A 23,477-nucleotide genomic window follows, 5' to 3' on the forward strand; every position below is an offset into this window, starting at 1 on the left:
ACTGTTCAGGGAAGCCTTCCTGATTGGGTCAAAGTCTGGCCACTGTATTGCTCTTACAGCTGCAACTTCCAATGTATCTTTCTGATTCTCATTCATACTTGTTCCTCCCCCTAGATCGCAAGCTCCATGGGGGTAGAGATAGTGTCTTTTCTTTTTCTTTTCCTTTTTTTGCTATTCCGAGCACAACACATGACCTAAATTTAGTGCTCAGTAAAACTGTTGGATGAGATAAACGACAGACGCAATCCACACTGAGCAAAAGTTGAAAAATTCAAACCATTAGAACTTGATTATTTGTTGGATTTCAGGATTGCGGAGGAAGGAATCAGGCATGTTTACAAAGTTCCTAGCTTGGGCAACTCAGAGGATACTTATATCCACTAAGAGAAAACAGAAGAATAAGAGGCGTGTGGGTGTGAGGAAGACAAAGAAATAAATTTGGGTCATGCTAAGTTTGAATTGTCAGTGTGGCAGCCAGGCAGAGATGTCCAAGGCGAAGTGGAAGGTGTAAGGGCTGGCTGTGCAATTCACTGATAGCTTTCTCCAATCATTAGGTATATTTTTGTGTTTACCTTCCTTGGCTTCAAGTATGTGTGCATATCGTGTCATGCAGCTAATTTTCATCACTGGTAAGTTACCTATACCCAGTGCCTTCTGAGTATACACCATTAATAATGAGAAGTGTTCTAAAGTGATGCAAGGAATTCATGGTAAAAGGGGGGGGGGAAGCCATATCCTGTGGAGATGATGACTCAACTATAAAATTAGTCATTTTAAATTAAAATGTTTCATCAATTGTAAAATGAAATAACTTAGGAAGATGGCATTTTGTTTCCTGGGGTTTTGTTTTGTTTTGTGTTTTACTCTTAGTGTTTATGACCCAAGGCAAAGGACTGCCATTTTATATATCCTTACAGTGCTTTAGGCATAGAAAATACTGAAATCAGGAGTGGTACCTGGCAGTGTGACAATGCCCAATTAATGCTTAGGACTCTGTACACACACACACACACACACACACACACGCACACACACACACACGCACACACACACACAGTCTTCCATTCAGATAATATCTTTCTTTACTGCTATCAACTGTCGTGATTTCTGTTTTGCTCTGTCAACTTCTTTCCAAAACCCCCAAAGAACCAGCACCCCTTTTTACTTCCTCAGGGCCATTGTAGTGCTACCACCTTTCTGAATTACCCAGAATTGAAAACTTGTTTTTATTATTAGTTTTTAATTCTCCTTCAAACACACACTCGGTCACAAACTTTTAATTTTTTTTTCACAATTTATCTTGGATGCTGTATTTATATAATTGCTTTGGGGATCAAATCACCCTTATATTTATGCCAGTCAACAGCTGAACCTTTGTTTTCACTCTTCTCCGTGTGGCAACTTAGTCTCCACAAGGACACATGTATGACGTTTCTCAAGCACAACATATATCAGGCAGGCCCCTGTGAAGATTAGGAATTTCTATTTTTTTTTTCCTGGTAAGTCAAATACATACTTCTCAATTTAGCTCTCTAGACATACTTTTAAAACTCTGTTAACTTGTATTGGCAAACTGTTTATCGCCAATCAAATAAGAATTTATAATCTACTTTTTCACCCCTAAATTCTTGTATTCCCATTCCAGTAGAAATGTTTTTTCCCAAATCATGCTTTCTTGAATTTCCTCATAAATCTGTGTTCATCATTAGGTCAGTATTGGGGTCTTTATGGAATTTATCCTGGTTAAACTTTTCCAGCCACTGATTATTTATTCAAAACTAGCTCAGGAGGGGCGCCTGGGTGGCGCAGTCGGTTAAGCATCTGACTTCAGCCAGGTCACGATCTCGCGGTCCGGGAGTTCGAGCCCCGCATCAGGCTCTGGGCTGATGGCTCAGAGCCTGGAGCCTGTTTCCGATTCTGTGTCTCCCTCTCTCTCTGCCCCTCCCCCGTTCATGCTCTGTCTCTCTCTGTCCCAAAAATAAATAAACGTTGAAAAAAAAAATTAAAAAAAAAAAACTAGCTCAGGAAAAATCAAACTGTATTTCTTGTGACCTCATACACTGAATGGTAAGGTATACAGAAATAAAAGAGAGACATCGCCTTCAGGGTCCTCATTCTTTAAAACCTGTGGTGCACTAAGTAAGAAGACAGAAGGAGGAAGGGACACAGGAAAATGCAGGAAGGACATCTCATCCAGACTGAAGAGCTTGGAAGAAGGTTGAATGAGAAGAGTAAAAAGGACTACGAAGGAGGAGTAGGTGTGGATCATATGGATGGGGCGAATGTAATGGGAAGCGCACTGTGTTTTCCACTGGAGTTATGTATAATCTGCGTAATTGCAGTATTTATGCTGGTTGATATTAGATCGACCTTTTGTTGAAATAAAGACAATAAACCCGATCCCAGTTTGAAAAGGTTCGGATCCAATACAGAAAACAATACAGCAGATACCAGCAATCCCGTTAACTTTCCAATCCCTTTTTCTATTTAAATGGTGTTTCAAATGTAACATAAAGGTTATACGTAAACAGATGGCTTTCAAACTCAAGATGTTTTCCATAGGGAAAATATTTCAATGCTAGTCTAGTTGTGAGGTTGGTTGGATTTTATTGTAACAGATATTGAGCAATAGCAAATTATTTTTGTTCTGAAAACTCTTATTTTAGGAATTCTCTTTTGTGAACTGTTTTGGCCGTCAATATCATATATTTGTTTTAGAAATATTTTACACAAAGTTTAATATTATGGATAAATATTATGCTGTAAATTTGTACTTAACAAGATCAATTTTCCTTTTTTTCACACATCATTATAATATATAATATATACATTTAGAAATATGCGTGACCCCATCACACACAGGAAAGTTTTAATGTATGCTATAGCCTTGATTCGTTAAAAAGATAAATTGTTCTCAGACTCTTCAAATTTCCTTCCGTTGTAGTAGAGGGAAAGATGTATGAAGACTTTTAAAAACTAAACACAATCGATGAACATCATACTTGCTACCAATCTTGTGTTTCTTACAAGACTGTGCATTCTCAGAACTCTTGTGGTTGGATATCTTTGCTACTGGGAGAGATGAAAAGGTGTTGCTATTTTGACCCACTTTTTGTGAGTGACAATCTATAGTTTAAGGTCACATCTGTGTTGAATGGGAAAGTCCTAAAGGACTGTTGTACGAGAGAGAAGATGACAATGGATCTGGAATTTTCTAAAAAGGAAGAGCTGAAAGTGAAGAGGTAAATAACACTGATAAGGTTGATAGGACCCAAGCAGCATCTCTGGAGGCCAGAATGGGAAGTCCTCTGCTGATTTCCAACAAAACTTCAGAAGCCTGGTGACTTTCTCTAGAGTAAGGAAAATTAATGAATGGCACTGGCTTCAGTGAGTATAATTCAAATACTGTTGTTGAACTTTTCTTTTAATATTCCATTTTCCTTTCTGAAGAGCATTTCTTGAAACACACTTTTCCCTCCGTAGTGTATTTTCTTCTAAAAGTTAGATTCCTGCTACTACATGATAGAATAGATCATTGTTTCTTGACGTGTAGGTTGTAGCCAACTGGAGTTGGGCTGCGGAGATTAAAACTTAGATGTTTTCTCAGTTTGGTAGCCTCAAGGCATCAGTCTTTCTCCAAACTCCTGTGGAGTTTGGGGTAAGTGGTCAAGAAAAGGGTTAGTTGAAACAGGGAGTAACCTGGTTTTCTCTTTATTGGGTGAATCGGATCTTTGTGCTCTCCTTGTGGGCTTCCATCATGGGCCCAGTTAACTGGGTTCAGTAAAGAACAAGAACAAGAGTGCTAACACGGCGACTGCCGTAATAACCAAGCTTGATTTCCCGATTATTGCGTATCAGGAGTAGTACGCAATACTCCACATGCATTATTTCATTTAATCTGTGTACACGTACATGTGCCGCAAAGGAAAGATGGAACGTTTGGAAATTTGACTTTGACTTGTGTCAACATCCGCCTCTTCTTCTGTGTGGTGGAAAGATTAAAGCTTCACATGCTCTGATTGACCCCTGCATCCGTCACAGAACTGAGCAGTAAGCCCTTAAGAAGCGTTTGTTAGAGAGATAGGAACATGTTTCAAATAGGTTTAGCGGGGCTCCCCTAGATCCTGTGCACGCTCCTCAGACTTTCACTGCTTTGGCTGTTTCGTTAAATCCTTTCTCTCAAGCCGCCCTTACTCATGACCATCTTGCCACTGTTGATGCTTTGACATATTTGTCGTGGCAGAAGGTCTGTCAGCGTAACAGCACCGCGTCACATTTTCCCTATGGCATAGACATGGCTCCCGTTGTTTTGCAGATCAATAAAAGAATCACAGAATAGTCCAGAATGTTCTGCCTCTGTCAAAATGATCAGGTTTACATGAAAACGTGGTAGAAAAGTTTCAGAGTCATAAAAGAATTGCAGTTGTTCACATGATACTTCCACCTTGAAATACCAAGGGAAACTTGATAACAGGTTTTCTTATGTGAATACTCGCTGTATTCTTTGCAGGCCTGTGCCTTTGCACAGCTTGGGAAGAACTTATCACGATTACCTCTGTTACTCCGTGTTGTAAATATCAGAATGTTTTCAGTTAATCAACTGAAGCAGAATTCACTGTGTCAAGCTCTTAAAATGTATACAGAGAGAAGCATGTTCTTAATATCCCACTTCAACTCGGAATAAAATACTTATTGGATAATAAAAACTCTAAACTAATATTTTCTTAATTTCAAATAGGCATGCTTAAATTTCTGTTTTATGATTTTCAGAGATATATACTGCTTTGTTTTCTGTTCCCATGGAAAATGTCCTTATTTTGCGTTCACCTGGAGGCATTTGTCTTTATTTAACAGAATAGTTCTCTCTTTCCTTGAATATTTTCTGGAATATTGTACATGTGATAAGTGATGCGATGCAAACTGATGCTTCCCAGAAGTTTTACTGATTATGCGGTTTCAGGGAAATCTCCCATTTTATTTTTAACGATGTTCCCTCTTTCTTTTTTTCTTTTTTTTTTTTTTTTTTTTGGTCCAAAACACTTTACCAAAAGCCTGACTTTGGCTCCAGAGTGAAATGGGCATGGTTTCAATTCTGGCCCCGTCACTTCCCGCTGCAGGCCCCGAACAAGTTGTTTACACTTTGCAGGACTTAGTTTCCAGGATGTAATTTTTAGGATTTTTGTGAGGTTGCCTGTATTTATATCCGCTCAATAAATGTTAGCAATTGTTTTTATTTTCAGTAATGTTAATATTATTAGCACGACCACTGACTTATTAATTAGCGTTAGGGATTTTTTTAAACAAAAAAAAATCACTTTGGAATATTCTGGTAGTTTGGTTCATGTCTATGATAGACTTGAAAAACACATAATAAACTCGCTTTCTGCCCAGGCATAATATTTGAAGGCAAGTTACGGTGAACAATAAAGATGATATACTTACCGTTTTTCAACAGTGTGTAGGGTTTTTCTAAACCATGAACTTCAAGGACATATTCTATTTTAGGTAAAATTTATAATAAATATCTGTGGGCAAATTTCACAAAGTAATTGTAGAACAATGTGCAGGATCCGTAGGAGGTAGAATTGGCTCGGTGTTTCTGGAAAAATAGCTTTGTGGACTCAGGCACTTTTCTTCCTTCCCTTACTGTTCCTATTCAAGTAACTAAAAGGATATATTTTTGCTTTTCAGTCATTCAAGACTGCTTGCAACTGATCGCAGACAGCGACACACCTACTATACGAAAAGGTAATGAGATGGCCCCCCCGTAACTTTTCTACTCACACCTCTAAGATTCTGTTCAAACTTCATCACGAATCAGCTGTTTTCCTCAACTTCTTAGAATCAGGTGTAAAGTAAGAAACTTAACCGTTATCAAAATGATTGGGTAATAAATATTTAGGCGAATGTAATAATCCAACAAGCCGACTTATCTTAGAGACACTAACACTTAGAGATTTAAAATAATTAGCCTATGATCAAACAAAATGAGTACTAAGCCAAACTCAATTTTTTATTTTTTAGAAATCATTTTGGCTTCTCTAATGACCTGAGATCTTCTTCACAAGTATTAATTCTCCTATTTGTTAGGTTTTAGAGACCTTAACAGGATGAAGATAGAACTGAACAGGTCATACATGTTTTATATTCATTAATTTATTAATAAATATATCGTATGTGCAAATAAACATAACACTTTTATGACAATCCAATGTGAGATGATTGCTTTCTATTTTACGTATATTGGTTAAGAACATGCAACGTCCAGTTACTGTGTGGGCAGTGGGGCTTAGCGATGAATAAGATACATATGTTCCTCGCTTTCACGGAATTTACCTTTTGATGACGGGAAAACAGGAAAAAGAAAAAGCAAATGAACAAGTAAAATGTAGAATGAAAAAATTAAGTGCGACGGAGAGAAATAAAGCAGGCGAGGGGCTGGGGAATGTCTGGGCGGTGAACCAGAACAGGGAGTTCATGAGTGTCAGAGGGTTAAGCTGGGGGTCAGGAATGGGGAAACAAGAAGAAGCCCAGAGAATGAATTTGGATTGGCCTTTGTAATGATTGCCAAGAGTGCTATCTTCCATCTGTGTTTTTCTTTGTGACTTTAATTATCCTGAATGTAACGCAGATACTGAACTATTTGAAATTCTATTATTTATTGCTCTGCATTTTCCAAAGTCATATGGTTGCAACCTTTAATAGGCAGCAGACTGTTTACTAAGGATTAAACTAAGGTCAGAAGAAGACCTTAGGACCAAAGATAAAATCTTTAACATATGACTTAGAAAAGGTTTGTTTCACACATTTGGCCCAAACAAAAATGCCGTGAATCACTCTAAAAGATGAGGCTGCTACTTGATCGTGAACATGACTTGCACAAAGTAGTATGCATGATCTCCACTGACTGAAGGGTGCTTGTGTGGGTGCTTCGCTCTTTGGACCCATGGGTCAGCCTTATGAGACCAGCAAGCCTTGAACAACATGTATTTGCTAGTGGGCATGGGCACTTAAGCACCATTGCTTTCCTGCATCCCATACATTTTTGTATGTTGTGTTTCCATTTTCCTTTCGTTCAGGATATTTTTTAATTTACCTTCTAAATATATATTTTTTTAAATATTTATTTTTTTTGAGAGAGAAACAAAGCATGAACAGGGGAGGGGCAGAGAGAGAGAGAGAGACACAGAACCTGAAGCAGGCTCCAGTCTCTGAGCTGTCAGCACAGAGGCTGACGCAGAGCTTGAACCCATAAGCCATGAGATCATAACCTGAGCCAAAGTTGGACACTCAACCTACTGAGCCACCCAGGTGCCCCTACCTTCTGATTTATCTTTGACCCATTAGGTGTTCAGGAATGTATTGTTTAATTTCCACATGTTTGTGAATTTTCCAATTTTTCTCCTGTTACTGATTTCTAGTTTCATACCATTGTGGTTGGAAAAGATGCTAGGTATGATTTCAGTCTTCTTAAATCTATTCAAATTTGTTTTGTGCCCTAACATTTTATTTATCTTTAAGAATTTTCTTTGTGCATCTAAGAAGAGTGCCTATTCTGTTACTGTAGAATGAAACATTCTGTGCATATCTGTTAAGTGCAACTGCTCTGTAGTGTTGTTCAAGCACACTATTTCCTTATTATTTTCTTTTGGATGACCTATCCTTTATTGAATGTAGGGTATTGGATTTTCCTACTGTTATTGTATTGCTATCTATTTGTGTCTCCAAATCTGTTAGTATTTGTTTTATATGTTTAGGGGCTCCAATGTTGAGTGTATGTGTGTATGTGTGTGTGTGTGTGTGTGTGTGTGTGTGTGTGTGTGTGTGTATGTACATAGTTGTTGTTTTATCCTCTTGATGAATCAATCCACTTGTCATCATGTAATGACCTTGTTCATCCCTTGTGACATGTTTTGACTTGTTGAAGTCTATTTTGTCTAATATAAGAGTAGCCACTTCTTGTCTCTTTTGTTTACCATTGGAGGAAATATTGTCATCCTGCCCTTCACTATGTGTGTCCTTAAAGCTGAGTGACTTTCTTGTAGACAGCGTATGGTTGGATTTTGTTTTTCTTTCAAATCATTCAGCCACTCAATGCCTTTTGATTGGGGAATTTAATCCATTTACATTTAAAGTAATTATTGATAGTGAGGACTTATTATTTTCCTTTTGTTAATTGTTTTCTGGCTGTTTCATAGTTCCTTTGTCCCTTTCTTACTTTCTTGCTGTCTTTCTTTGCTGCTTATTTTGTGTACTGGTAGCTTTGATTCCTTTGTCTTTGTATTTTGAGTGTCTACTACAAGCTTTTTATTTGTGTTTACCATGAGGCTTACATAAAACAGCTTAGTTACAGTAGTCTATTTTAAGCTGATAGTGACTTAACTTCAATTTCCTACAAAAACTACACTTTTACTTCTCCCTCCCCCATACTTTGTTACTGATATATGCCTGTTTACATCTTTCTATGTTGTGTATCTATTAACAAATTACTATAGTTATAATTCTTTTAATACTTTCATCTTTTAACTTTTATACTAGAGTTGAAAGTGATTTATAATTCACAATAGCCATTTCTTTCAGGTTTATGAAGATTTGTTTTATCCCTTTATTTATGTTGGGTTTTCTTGGTTCTTCATGTTCCTTGTAGAGTTGCTTTGTTGCCTCTGCATTTGAAGAAGCACTACCTCTCCTACTCCCCATGGACTGACTTTCCCTGGAAGACACTTCCATTGGTCAGCAGTGCTTGATATCAGCCACTCTAAGGCCAGACAGGAGCAAGGTCCCCTTTGCTTCCTCCTTTCCCTCTGGAGGAAAAGAATCTGTTCTCTGCTTCTCCTCAGTCATACAAAACAAAATAAAACAAAACAAAATGCTGGGTATAAGAGACTGTCCTGTCCTTTTCTTTGTTTCTAACTGTATCAAGCACCAAGCTCTTTTGGTTATTCCACACTAAGTACAGGGTGAGATGATGGAAGCCAGCTCCCTAGAAGGCACTCTGAGAGGCCATAGGGCACAGGTGCACCCTTCAATCTCACCCCCCATGGAGGACTCACAGGCTGAGGCAGCCTTCTTGGTGCTGAGCTACGCCTATTTGGGGGAGGGACTAAGGTGAATAAATTGAAACCGCTCCTCTTACCTATAAAAATGTGACTGCTTCTCAGTTTGTGCTCTACCTCTTAGCTGGATTCTGGGTTTCTTTTCAAGGTATCTCAGCACCAATATTATTGTTAAATCAATGTTTCTGTGCAGGGATGATGTGTAAGGCTCCCTACACTGCCATCTTGCTGACATAATCCATCATTCAGAACATTTGTTTATTTATTTATTTATTTATTTATTTATTTATTTAAACGTTTATTCATTTTTGAGAGACAGAGAGAGACAGAGCGTGAGCAGGGGAGGGGAAAAAGAGAGAGGGAGACACAGGATCTGAAGCAGGCTCCAGGCTCCGAGCTGTCAGCACAGAGCCCGACGCGGGGCTTGAATCCACGAAGCGTGAGATCATGACCTGAGCCAAAGTTGGACGCTTAACCGACTGAGCCACCCAGGCGCCCCAATTCCATTCTTTTCTGTCAAGCCATCCTTCTCTTTACAAGCTTTCATTTGTTTGGGATTTTACAGATAAATATATTCAATACCCACTGCAGGTGCTTGCTTGTACTGTGCTTTCCTCATTCATCTCTTACTTTCTGGAATCCCATTCTTGAGTAGTTTACCCAAAATGGGCTCATGAGAAGAATGCTCACAAAGTTTTTGCACTGATAAAACTGTATCTTTGGGGGTGCCTGGGTGGCTCAGTAGGTGTGAGCGTACGACTTCAGCTCAGGTCACGGTCTCATGGTTCATGAGTTCGAGCCCCGCATCAGGCTCGCTGCTGTCAGTGCAGAGCCTGCTTGGGATTCTCTGTCCCCCTCTCTCTGCCCCTCCTCTGCTCACTATCTCTCTTTCTCTCAAAAATAAACATTTAAACATTTATACATTAGGAACTGCTGTCTAGATACAAAATTCCCATTTCTTCTCTTGAGTTGTAGGAATTTCTCCACTGTCTTTGGGCATTAGATGCACATTAAAGAAAACTAAGGTAAGAGAAATTTTTCTTCTCATAAGTGGCTTGACTTTCTTGCCTGACTGTACAAAGAGTTATTTATTTACCTCAAAAAGGCAAAACTTATTTGGCTATATATGTCAGGGTTGACTATTATGATAGGTAGAATAACAGCCCTCAAAGGCATCTACAGCCTGATCCCTGAAACTTTTGTGAGCGTCTTACTTCATGTGGCAAAGGAGACTTTGCAGATGTGACTGAGATAAGAAATTTGAGGAAACTACCCTGGCGAGCCCAGTGTAATCACAAGGGTCCTCACAGAGGAAGCTGGTAGGGTCAGAGTCCAAGAAGGAGATGCGGTGATGAAAGGGAAGCTTGGAATGATATGGTTGCTGCCTGGGAAAATAGAAGAGGCCACAAGGCAAGGCAAGTAGGTGGACTGGAGGAGCTAGGAGAGGCAATGGATGGGTTTTCCAGCTTCCAGAAGAAGCACTGTCTTGCCAACACCTTGAGTTTTGCCCAGCGAGACTTCTCATGTTTTGCACTGTGACATAATACATGTGTGTTGCTTTAAGCCACTGAGTTTGTGGTAATTTGTTACAGCAGCCACATGGAACTGGTGAATTTTGGAATCAACCTTTCTGGGCCCAGGATGTGGTTTCTCAGTCTGTGGTTGTTTTGCTTGACTTTTGTTGTTGCTGGTTTTTTCAGGGTTCCAGTTCTGTGTAGGATGGTAATTCTTTACCTGTCTTACATATTCTATAGCTCTACATTCTTTTCTCAAATTCTAAACTCTTTATTTCCATCTTCTTTTGGGTAAAACCCACTTTCCATTCTGAAACTTTTTATTTTCATTTGAATGAGGATTTTTCCTCCTCGTCTTCCAAGTTCTTTTAACCCGCACTGAAATTTCCAGGATGGTAAGATTCTAGATTTCTGTGTACATGTGAGGGCTTCTTCACCTTTAGGGAGTTGACTTTTGCTGGCTCTTTATGAAGTTGGCCACTGCCGGGACCTGTCGCTATTTTCTCTGCCTCTTCTCTGCCCTTCCACACCCAGCCCCGTGTGAGCTCAGTGACTTTGTTACCCTTTCAAGTTACTCTGGAAAACGTGCCATTTCTTTCTGTCCATTCCTTTCACATGACTTAACAGAGGTAAAGAAAGGGCAGATGTATTTTCCTCAATCATGTTGATGGCGGAAGTCCCTTGTTTATTTCTGCTTTGCTACGTAATTGTTTCATAATTATTTCATAGAGGCGAGGATGAGATTTACTTTTAATCTCCCAGTAGAATTTAACACTTGATGACTGTTTCTTCTAGAAACACAGGCTTCCTGAAGTTTGTTTCTCTAACCATTCTCTTTTCGGCGTCTCCTTTTAAATCTCTTTGCAAATTACTCCTAAATGTGTCTCCTCCGTATTGATGTGTTTCAAGACCTCTGATGTAGTCCTGTTCTCTTTTGTTTTCACCTTGTTTCTGTGGTGTTCTTAAATACTGTGTTGTGTTGTCATATAACAGCCACATGCTGATGGTTTGGATGTAGATCTTTAGCTCGAGCCACCAAGCTCCAAGCCTGTACACGTCTCTTCCTTTACAACTTGGTGGCACCTCAGCCTCACTGTAGAACTTGTCCCCAGATCCCTTCCTGCAGTGTTCCTCTGTCATTTAGTGTGATGGCTGTGTCCTCGCTTCTTTAACCCAGAATGCTGGGTGTCATTCTTGACTGTTCTGCTAACACCTTACGTTAATCTCAAAACCCTATGAGTTCTTCCCCGTGAATCCAACCTGCATTAATCCATTTCGCTCATTCCCATCTCACCATCCTGGTACAGACCGCCATCATCTCCCACCTTGGCTGGTTCTTTGCCCCCATTTTTGTACCTTTTCTTGCCTGGAAGCCGCATCGTGATATTTCTAAAAGATGGAATAATCATTTCTCTCCACTGCTCACAGCCCTACAGGGGCCTCCAGTTGCCCTCCATACAGCTCTGCCCCTCAGCCCTGCCCGGCTGCATTTGTTTTCTCCTGATTTCCCTTGCTCCACCTCAACTATGGAACCAAGCCTACGATAACTATGGATTTCCAGGCCACACTATACTTGCTTTATACAAAAAAATCACGATGTCTTGAATTGGTTTACTTTCTCTTTTTAAAAATGTGTTATCAATATTTTATCCCTTAAGACTATTTCCGGCAGCTGTACGATAATAACATTTAAAAATCAAGAGAAGTCACCAATGTAGCAGCTCTGATCGACAGCTGCTGTCTGAGCATCTATTTCCAGCTGTTGAAGGAGGTAACACTGGGGGTACGAATGTTTGCAAGGAAACGTCCAATTGAGAAAATAGAATAAAAACCAAATATTAATGAAATATGTCTGATTCTTCTATAAAATGTTGTCAACCTAAAATTTATGTATTTGTTATATGTCAGAACAGGAAAGATCTACTCTTTTAAGAGCAAACACTTTCAAGTGCACGCGTAAATTATTTTCACAAACCGATACTGGCATTCTTTTTATTGAATTTCGCAGGTCGTTGCACACATTAATTTTCTTAAGTTTTCAAAAACAGATCAGTACATCAAGTATGTACAGCTGAGTGGAGGTGGGAAGTTCAGCCTTTTTATACACCACAGCACATCTGTATTTTAGCTGTGGACTAGCAAAGATAAAATAAGCAGTAATACTCTTGGAGTGTACTTCCGAATTTTCAAATACTGACTATAAGTAGTAATGCATTCTGGTTTACAAAAGCATCCTACAGGGGCGCCTGGGTGGCTCAGTCGGTTAAGCGTCCGATTGCGGCTCAGGTCCTGATCTCGTGGTTCATGGGTTTGAGCCCTGCGTCCGGGCTCTGTGCTGACAGCTCAGAGCTTGGAGCCTGCCTTGGATTCTGTGTCTCCCTCACTCTCTGCTCCTCCCCCACTTGTGCTTTGTCTCTCTCGGTCTCTCAAAAATAAATAAATGTTAAAAAAAAAAAAACGAAAAAAAAAAAGAAAAGCATCCTACAGAATAGGCACTTCGTGTGTATTTTTTCTTTTTTTTTTCTTTTTTTTAATTTTTTTTCTTTATTTTATTTTTTTTTTTTCAATGTTTTTTATTTATTTTTGGGACAGAGAGAGACAGAGTATGAACGGGGGAGGGGCAAAGAGAGAGGGAGACACAGAATCGGAAACAGGCTCCAGGCTCTGAGCCATCAGCCCAGAGCCTGACGCGGGGCTCGAACTCACAGACCGCGAGATCGTGACCTGGCTGAAGTCGGATGCTTAACCGACTGCGCCACCCAGGTGCCCCTCGTGTGTATTTTTTCATTAGCATTTCTCTGTAGTCTAATTTGCATGTGAAAAATCTAAGCACGTTTTAAGATGTAGAAACACGTTACAATATTTATGCTTAAGTTTATAATTACTTTTAACTTACTGTTTCGTCTGTTTGCTTAAAGGATTCGACACTCATTCGGTAGCACGTATTCACTGAGTGCATATACTGTGCTGGGCTGTATTCTTGGCATTTGGCCTTAGGGAGTAGAATTCGTGTGCGCGCGTGTGCGTGTATGTGGGTATGTGTGCTGTGTGTGTGTGCAGTGGGGGAGAAATGCAGACAGTACATTAAAACAGGTAACCATGCACTGACTCTCTTTAATGAGAACATTCCCAGCAAGATAGGATGAAATGCCAAAAGAAAATGCCGAGAGGACGTAAGAATATATACCTAGTAACTATTTGTTTTTCTTTCTTTGCTGACAATACAGCGGTGGAATTGGGTAAAAAGCACCTCACTGATTTTATAGATATAAGTATGGTGTAAAGAAATAGGAAATCAACCTACGACATTGAAAAAAAAACGTTTAGTAAGTAAACATCTCTAGCCAGTTTTAGAACTCTGTGTGTTACTTTAGTTCACGAGTGATGTCGTCGCATTTCACACGGTTTCAGTAACTAGCTCACAAAATGCTTTTAAAGTAAATAAACAAACATGTAAATAACAGAATGCTTTTAAAAAACAATCGGATGCTTGCGGGTAGTTGCAGAGAACGCCCTGCCATTTTGAATTAGCTTATGTTTAAAGTTGAATTAGTTAATTCAGTAAATATTTGCTGCATGTCTGCTGGAGGCCAGGCATGGTGTCAGGCCCTGGGCAAATAGCAGAGAACCAAACATAAACAGTGTCTGAACCCAGAGAAGTCGGGATCCGAGATGTGTACTGTTTTGAAGGGAAAAGACGCCTTTCTTTGGTCAGAGCATCTCGTGGGTCTTGGAACCCACGAGAGCAGCCGCCTTCAGTAAGAACAACCAGGATGATTAATTCTTCCTCGTATTTTCAGCTCTCTGTCTTTGAAAGTGCCTTGGGTACATGATCTCATTTAAACAAATGTGAAACTACCTTATTGTCATCTCGTCACTGAAATGATGCAGTATCAAAACGGGACGATGAGTTTGTCTCTGTGACTTGTAACTGGGGAGATCTTTTATCCAGGGACTGTCACCATCCAGAGTGGCACTGGTGGGTTTTACTGAAGTAAAGCTTCCTCACAGACCTTGGGAACAGCAAAGCGAGGTGGTGAGGGGGTCTGCCGGATACTGTGGGAGCATTGGCTCCCCTGGGGGACTGAGGCAGGTCCTGGGAATACACGAGAGGAGGGACAAGGGCACCTGTCTCTCCTCTCTGGCTCTCCCTCCCAGCACCCGCCCTGCACCTGTGGGCATGTCAACTGGGAGAGCTGCCTTAGGGAACTGAACTCAGGTTCAAGGGGTAGTTTGCTTTGTGTGATCACCTCGGGTCCTTTCCTCCTCCAAACATTCAGAAAATGCGTAGTTTTCGATTTATATTTTTCCCTCAAGAATCCCATTTGGAAAAAGTTCAGATGTGACGGGTTGGCCTTCGGGGAGCTCGCTGAAGTGGGTGCACGCACTCAGCAGTTGTGTTTACGAATGTGAAAGCATTACCAGCTGCTGCGTCCTACCGTGCAGCCCCTTTCAGAAATCCCCAGGGAACATTTTCTTTAAACTCAGTCTAGGACAAGTTGTTTTTTTCTTGAGCTTCTGGCATATTGTCCCGTGGACTCTGAATTTGATTATTGTTTCCCTTTTTGCTACGACCGAGGTGAAGCTTGGGGACGCGTGTGGTCCAACATGACCAATCATATGGGAACACTTTTTATACTATTTTAGACCACCACGGTTTCATTTTATTATTCTCTCTGTATGTTACCATTTCCCTCATCTTCTTTTCAATTATTTTACGCTATTTTGCTTCTACCCTCCCCACCCCCCAACCCCACAGTTCTTAATCTGGCCTCAGGGTTCGCCGTTTACTCCAATCTTTACATGACGGTGAGAAACCCCCGTGACTTCACACTGTGGATTCACAGGAGAGGAGCGTTTATACCCTCCTCAAGGGCGTCTGTCCCGAAGCACCATGTTCTGGCACAGAGATCGGGTCCCCTCCTGCCGACCCATTTTCTGTAGCTGCTGGCTGCTGTCTGCACCCTTCCTGGGGTTCTTCCACACCGCAGCTCCCCTGTCACTCCCCAGGGAAGCCTGAGGGGTCCCGGAGGAGAATTCATGTGTTGAGCACAAACCACTTTACTTGAATATTACAGAGGGACATTGCCAAGTTCCTTGACCAGGTCCTAGGAAAGGCTATGTCTTGGCAACTTCCCACGCTCTCTGGAAGCTCTCTTCTGTTGCCCAGTGCGCTGGGGAGGGGGCTTCTCCCCTGATGCCCTTCCCTAAATTCTCCCCCTGCTAGCCCCCTCCTCTCTGGGAAGCAAGGAAAAAACCAGAAAACTTGTGTAAGTGTGTTATTCAGAGACAGTTGGTCCATTTTTTTTTTTCTTTCGCCTCCAACTCTGCCATGCAGACCGGGCTCCGTGATGAAAATTGCTGCAATACACAAGAACAAAAGAAAACGCAGAACATTCTTATGAAGTGTTTGCCCTCAGGTTCCTGTCTCCGATGGTTGTCCGGGTTAATGTGCCAAGCACAGCTGAAAACCCAGCAGAGCGCCCTGATTTGTTTTCTTTTCCTCTTTTTTTTCTTTTTTTTTTTTTTCCTTGAAGATGAAATTCAGTTCTAAGTTTCAGACTCGGTTTAGCAACTAAGTGGAGGTGAAAAACTGCTTTCCTCACAAGTTACTCTCTCCATCGTAGGAGCCTACACGTTCGTTCCGTGGCTGCTCAGCTTTAAAAGAGGAAGGGCCCTGGAAGAAAAGGAAAATAAAATCCTGGTGAAAGAAACCGGTTACTTCTTTATATACGGGCAGGTAGGTTCAACGCCCCACCTGTGCCACCGCCCAGTGCCTCCTTTTTGTGCTCGCTTCTGACAGAGTTCTTTGGTTTGTTCCTCAGGTTTTATACACGGATAACACCTTTGCTATGGGACACCTAATACAGAGGAAAAAAGTCCACGTCTTTGGGGACGAACTGAGTCTGGTGAATTTGTTCCGATGTATTCAAAATATGCCTGAAACACTACCCAATAATTCCTGTTATTCCGCTGGTAAATAACAGTTCTGTATAAATAGACAGAAAGACACGCCTTGATATGCTGTGCGTTTTTTCTCCTCTTGAATTGATGAGCTGGTTCCTTTTCATCGAAACAGAAAAAATCGTTACTAAGAGTTCTTTTTTTTTTTTTTTTTAATTTTTTTTTTCAACGTTTATTTATTTTTGGGACAGAGAGAGACAGAGCATGAATGGGGGAGGGGCAGAGAGAGAGGGAGACACAGAATTGGAAACAGGCTCCAGGCTCTGAGCCATCAGCCCAGAGCCCAACGCGGGGCTCGAACTCACGGACCGCGAGATCGTGACCTGGCTGAAGTCGGACACTTAACCGACTGCGCCACCCAGGCGCCCCATATCCCGTTTCTACACATGGAGAGAGGGCACGAACTCAGAGCTGTCGACACTGAGAGCAATTCTAAACTGGGTTTTCTTCCGCAGGTAAAACTGTATAATACCGACAGCAGTGATAATAGAACGAGAACGGTCACCACGCGCCCGGCGACCTTGTCTGTCCCTTACCTGTGCTCCTTCACAGGATCCGCCCTGTTCAAGGGAGGCGGAATCCAGACACAGGGAGGCAGCACAGGTGTCCTAGCTTGCAGAGTTTCTAAGTTCCAGAACTTGGCATAAACCACCCAGTGTGACCCCAGAGTGGGAGCCCCCAATGCTTTTCTTTTTTCTTTTTTTTTTCTTTTTTTAAGGGCTGCTAGAGAATGCCCTGGCCGGTTTGAGGGTCTGGTCAAGTTGCACAGTGGCTTTCTCTCAGCCTCATACAGGTGACCTCTGGTGGAAAGGGACAGCAGACGGATGGCTTTGGGGTGTGAACATGTAGGCGCAAGGCTGCTGCAGCCCAGGGGCCCTGAAGATGCAGAGAGAAAAGAGGAAGGGTGGGATTTGTTCGTGTCAGGCCTTTGGGCTGTATTTGCCTACATAGTCTTTATTTCGTGGTGGGGGTGAATTCATCAAAGCTGGTGTTGGGCGGGTGGGGGGAGCCCATATTTGCCTTAAACACATTGATTCCTCCCTGGTGGTTTTGACAAATCCAATGGAGAACCCTGAGGAATGTCTTCAGTTCCAGACTGTTCCCGTGAAAAGACAGAGTGAAACACAGGCCCGGGGACTGGCCACGCTATTTGTTTTTTTTTTTTTAATTTTTTTTTTTAACGTTTATTTATTTTTGAGACAGAGAGAGACAGAGTGTGAACAGGGGAGGGGCAGAGAGAGAGGGAGACACAGAATCTGAAACAGGCTCTAGGCTCTGAGCTGTCAGCACAGAGCCCGACACGGGGCTCGAACTCACGGACCGTGAGATCATGACCCGAGCCGAAGTCGGACGCTTAGCTGACCGAGCCACCCGGGCGCCCCTGGCCACGCTATTTGAATCACTAACTCGCAAAGCTGTCTGCCGACAAGTGCACAAGAAGCCAATTGGGAAGGAAGGAAAATAGTTCATAAAAACGGAGACGATTGTCATTCTGGATCCACTGCCTTAAATAGCTGTTACGGGATGACGAGGAAGTGTGTTAAATTGAAACTCCCTCATTTTCATAAAGAAAAGCTCCCCTGTGCCCAGCGATGACCAGTGTCCTGCTGTTGCAGGATCCTTGGAAATGGCGAGGCCGCCCCCCGTCTGTGCTGTTCACATGCAGCAGTAATTATGGCTTCGCAAGCTGCTCGTGGAGGCTTTCTGGTCATCTGCCCCTCTGCGTTCACGGTCTCGGCCACACTTTTTAGCTGCCCGCTTTTTAAGAGTAGTTAACTGGGCCGTAAAGCTGAGTCTCAATGCCTGTGGCGTAGTATCATCCATGAGAACCGTTCTCTAGGACACCTCAGGTTTGCAATTTTAATCTGCTCTGGGGCAAATCTGTTTAAAACCATTAAAAACCACAGATTTGTATCTGAGTGCGTGAAGCGCTTCCATACAGAATACCCTGGAAAAAATGTAGGTGGTCCATGTGAGGAGCCCAGCAGAAGACCAGGCACCTCTTTTACACACTCACTATCTCATGAACAAACTGAGTGTGTCTGTTGTAGAAGGTACAGCTGATAGCTATCATCTGGAAGACTCGAAATAGCCAATAACTCAGCATTAGAATTTTAAACAGAACCTACTTGAAAATAGTTCACACTGACTTTATTTTGAGAGTTAGCATTACTTAATGCTCTGTGATCGATAGCCTTTTCGAAATACTAGATTATCTTCAGTCTTTATAACAACTGATTTCTTCAACAAATAAATTCCAATCTATTTTTTTCTTTCTACTATTTAATGTAGTCATCAAATGCCTTGCTAATCCTGAAAAGTGTACAATTACCCTTCACAGTACCTGAAACTATGTTCTTTTGTTTGTTGTCTGTCTTAGTCCGTTACAAAAACAAACAAACAGACAGACACCCAAGATCCTTGGAGACAGAAACTTTTGTAATTCTGATCACAGCTCTTGTGTGTCTTGAAAGGTGCCTGGCACATCATTAAGTATTCAGTAAATAAACACTGACTGTCGCTGAGGAGATCTGGGTGCTTTGGGTTTGATGATGGATGTTAACATATGTAACATAGTTCCTATAATACATTTTCACTGCATATTCACGAAAACGCAACTACCTTTTAAATTATTGGTTGAAAGTATTATCAGTTTTGATATTATTTTGTTTGTTGGTTTCTTTGTTTTTTCTCCTCCTTCCTTTTCCCTCCTATTTTCCTTTTAACATGGGGTCCGTATTGGGGTCCGCATCGTCGTGCTTACTGAGTGTAGCTCCCGAGTTGTGTTTTGTATTCCTGAATCACAGGACGCATCACAGTAAACTAGGCACACACAGATTTATCGATCAGTTTTGAGAAGCTAAGTACTTTCGTGCTTTTGGTTATAAAGTCAGATATGGTCATTTAAGGAAACATGAAATATAGAAGGCTGTAAAAAATAATGTAAATGAGTCCTAATCCTATGGTCTGGACTGAAGAGAAAACTATGTTAGCATATAGGCTTTGCTAATGAATGGTGTTTTGTTTTTTATTTTTAACAATGTGTGCATTTTATGTGCACATTTAAGTGTGTACGTGCAGCATACCCACACTGCACGGTGTGTGTCGTTTTTTTCTATCTCTATTTTGTGTTTTTGCTTAATGTTATTATAAATAGTTTTCTTTGTCAATACAAGGAAGCAAAACCACTTTTAACCATATACTATCCCATCAAGACGACGTGCTATGATTACTTAACTTTTTTTCTTACCACCAGACATTGGTTTCCGTTCAGCGTCTCCATTTTATCGACAGTAGGTGGTAAACACAGTTATATCTGTTGTCATTCTTTCTGCTCATTTGCTTTAGCTGTTTCTGTTTTCCGGCTGGTGGAATGGTGTAACTGGTTCAGACGTCTACCGTGTGATTTGAGGTGTGCATGCCGACGTTAGCATTTTCCCAACATGACATAGTTTTATTTAATACGCGTCCCCCCCCCCCCCCCCCCACATCGTACAACCACTTAAAGTCCCTGTAAATCACTGTTTTCCAGGCATCGCAAAGCTGGAAGAAGGAGATGAACTCCAACTGGCAATACCGCGGGAAGACGCTAAAATATCGCAAGATGGAGATGGCACGTTTTTTGGAGCATTGAAACTTCTGTGACCTACTTCTACCTTGTTCGCGGCGAATTCCTTCCTTTCTCTGTGCCTCTAAGGAGAGAACACTTCACTGGAAATGCCAGAGGAAGAAAACCAGGAGTTACCGAACTCTTTTCTGTGAGCTATTTGTTTTGATTTGCTGAACCTAGAGCAAAACAGGAAATTGAACAGACAGCCGCAGCCCAGGGGTGTCATGTGAATTACAAGAAATAGAACCCGTTTGAGGAAAGATAGAAGTAGCCCTCTCCCTATAAAAGCCACGTTGAGCAACTTAGGCATCGCGGCTTGGCTGGTAGCAAACACAGGTTTCCAAGGGGCGATAATCCTATTTCTTCCTAAACAGCATTCCGTTGTGCGCCGGGGAACAAGTGCCCATGTCCGCAGGACCTTAATTGAGACATTTTGGGAAATCTCAGGATTCATCCCCTCTATGTTAAATATGCCCCCCCCCACCTCTTCCAGTTAACGTTGTAGGAAGTAAGAAAAAAAAAAACCTGGGGCGCCTGGGTGGCGCAGTCGGTTAAGCGTCCGACTTCAGCCAGGTCACGATCTTGCGGTCCGTGAGTTCGAGCCCCGCATCAGGATCTGGGCTGATGGCTCAGAGCCTGGAGCCTGTTTCCGAATCTGTGTCTCCCTCTCTCTCTGCCCCTCCCCCGTTCATGCTCTGTCTCTCTCTGTCCCAAAAATAAATAAACGTTGAAAAAAAATTTATAAAAAAAAAAAAAAAAGGAAAAAAAAACCTTACAGAAATCTTGCGTTCAACACTTAAAAAAGTAATTAAACAAAGCTTCCATTTAAATGTATTATACGGTTGGACTTAAAATAAAATACAAGCACTATTTAAAGGTTTTTGGTTTATTTCAAGTTTGCACTTTTTGTCTGTAATATTCCGTATCACCTGATGGAACACCAGATAACACTTACCACGTATTTTTCCTAGCTTATTCAGTTACTTCAGAAACTTTTCCTGTAGGGTCATTCCAATTCTCATGCACATAAGCATTCAGCGAAAAAATACCTATAATTATTCTGTAAAAATAAAATCTCCGGTAGAAGTTAATGAGTACGTTTATAATAACAGAATGTATTTTCTCTTGATCTGTTCTTTTTTGTCAACTGCTGCTGGTATCCCAGCCTTTCAAAAGAGCACTCATGTTATTAGCTTTACAGAAGTCGAGGCTTCACTAAGGTTCTTGGCATCCTGAAGGATGTTACGTGCTGTGTGCTTGTTAAACGGATCCTGATACGCTGGGGACGCTATCCTTATTTTTGTCTAATAGGGAATCACGTGTGTGGATGCTGGCATAGCCATCTTATAACGTCAGTCTCCCTTGTTTTGCTTGTTTTTTTTAAAAATGTCACTGGTGTAAAGAGTTTACTTCATTCAACAATGTCCTTCTCTAGCTTAAACAGTAAAGGCAAGAATAGACCCTGGGCTACAATAATTCACTCCAGTCTACACCGAAGTGTTGTTAACAATGTGCTTTTCAAGACAACACAAAGAAGGATTTGTATTTTGCGTTCAAGATTAAACTTTCTGTAGAACTCTGATTTCCACGATTTTGGCTTTTTGGTTAAAGTCAAATATATTTTGCAACGTATTTTGTTTTACAAAAGTATAATTAAACAGTATAGGCAGAGCAAGAGTCCTGATCGAGGAGGTGAGTCATTTTCCTAGTGTTGCTGCTAACGTGAGTCACCAAATAAAAATCTTCAGTGCCTTCTGCCTGGCTTTTTTATTGGGTTTGGCTGACACCACCCCTCTTTTGGTTTGCCCCCATATAACTAAATGTCATTTTAAAAATTCAGGCAATGGAGTGCCTGATTGGCTCAGTGGGATGAGCGTCATGCTTCAGCTCAGGTCATGATCTCGCCGTTCCCAAGTTCGAGCTCTGCGTTGGGCTCTGTGCTGACAGCTCAGAGCCTGGAGCCTGCTTCCAATTCTGTGTCTCCCTCTCCCTTTGCCCCTCCCCTGCTTGTGCTCTGTCTCTGTCTCTCTCTCTCAAAAATAAATAAACATTAAAAAAATATGTTAAAAAAAGTATTTGAAATTATGAATATTTTACATATTTCAAACAGGATTTGTTCACATCAATACTATATATATAAAGATCTACACTGAGTATTTCTTGGAGCATATGGTTAAAGAAGGCCATGCTACGGATCCACAGGCTTGCACACCAAGCTACTGTGATCGACAGCTGGCCGCCTTGTTCTTCTTTGATGACTTAGCATCATTTATCAGCAGGTGCAGAATTCAGCCACATAGACTATACTTACAGTTTAAACCAGCATTGCAATGTGAATCCTGTCTTCCTCGAGTGTGAAACTGTGCAGAAAGTGAGACTGGTTCAGGGAGTGTATTTAGCAATGAGGACATGGGTCGGAGGTGAGGTGACATGGTGCGGGGGGGTGGTTTCCAGTGCAACGCACCGGTGGCCCCGCTTCCCTCTTTTCTATCTTGCCCCCAGTTGACTTTAGGAAAAATGAGGTTACCCTAGGACTTCCTGTGACAGCGCTTGCAAGGTTAAGTGTGTGGGCCCAACCAGACTCTCTGGTCTTAAATGCGAAGTCAGGATCGGGCTAGTAAACAGCTCCTCGAGGGTGTGGACTTGTCGCCTGTCAGGGACAGCCCATCCAGCAGCCAGCAAGTGTCCACGATGAAGTGACGTGCAGCCCACCTGATGCCTACAGAAATCAGCGGTACTTCTCAGTCCTTGTGCAGAGAGGGGACCTGCCAGCCTGGTTTGCTCTGGGGGCATCAGCTCACTGATAGAAGAACCGAATAAACCCTTTTGTAGTTTGGGTTGGGAATCCGGCTTGCCCGCCCCGGAGGAGAGGTTGTAACCCCTGAGCAGCGCCGCAGGACGGGCTTCGGCTCCCTCCTTGCTTTATAGTTTTCCACTCGGTTGCTAAGACAGAAATCTAGACTCATTATGTGAAGCAGGACGTTTAAACTTCTTTTTTGAAATACGGAGGTTTTATTTCAAAACATGCATGCAATAAGATGCCATACCTCGGGGGTGCAACTTGGTGACACGTTTTTACAAAGTGGGCATCCCCCTGTAGCCACCCCCAAATCTAAATAGGGAACACTGTCAGTCCCCCACCGTCCCTCAACCCGGCCCTTCTTGCAGAAAAACACTTATTTGGAAACAATGCTGGGGGTGTGGCCACAGCAAACCCCCTCAGGCTTAAGGTTCCTCTTAACAATGGAACAGACCCCACCTACTCCCCCTCGGGGTTCCCTCGGGAATTTGATGAAAGACATACTTATGGCCGGAGACCACCCCTCCTACAAT

At 41.8% G+C, this 23,477-nt stretch overlaps 1 protein-coding gene across 1 annotated transcript in view; it reads left to right on the forward strand.

Annotated features, from left to right (window-relative positions):
- The window catches only part of TNFSF13B (TNF superfamily member 13b), a 33,327-nt gene extending 12,586 nt beyond the window's left edge, over positions 1–20,741 (forward strand). Inside the window, exons 3-6 of the mRNA XM_023253118.2 lie at positions 5,692–5,748; positions 16,198–16,310; positions 16,396–16,546; positions 20,067–20,741. Coding sequence (XP_023108886.2) covers positions 5,692–5,748; positions 16,198–16,310; positions 16,396–16,546; positions 20,067–20,179 — 434 coding nt within the window. The 3' untranslated portion in view covers positions 20,180–20,741. The remainder of the gene's footprint in view (positions 1–5,691; positions 5,749–16,197; positions 16,311–16,395; positions 16,547–20,066) is intronic.
- Positions 20,742–23,477: the final 2,736 nt, after the last annotated feature.

This window comes from Felis catus, chromosome A1 (genome assembly GCF_018350175.1).
Source record: "Felis catus isolate Fca126 chromosome A1, F.catus_Fca126_mat1.0, whole genome shotgun sequence".
Classification (NCBI taxonomy): Eukaryota; Metazoa; Chordata; class Mammalia; order Carnivora; family Felidae; genus Felis; species Felis catus.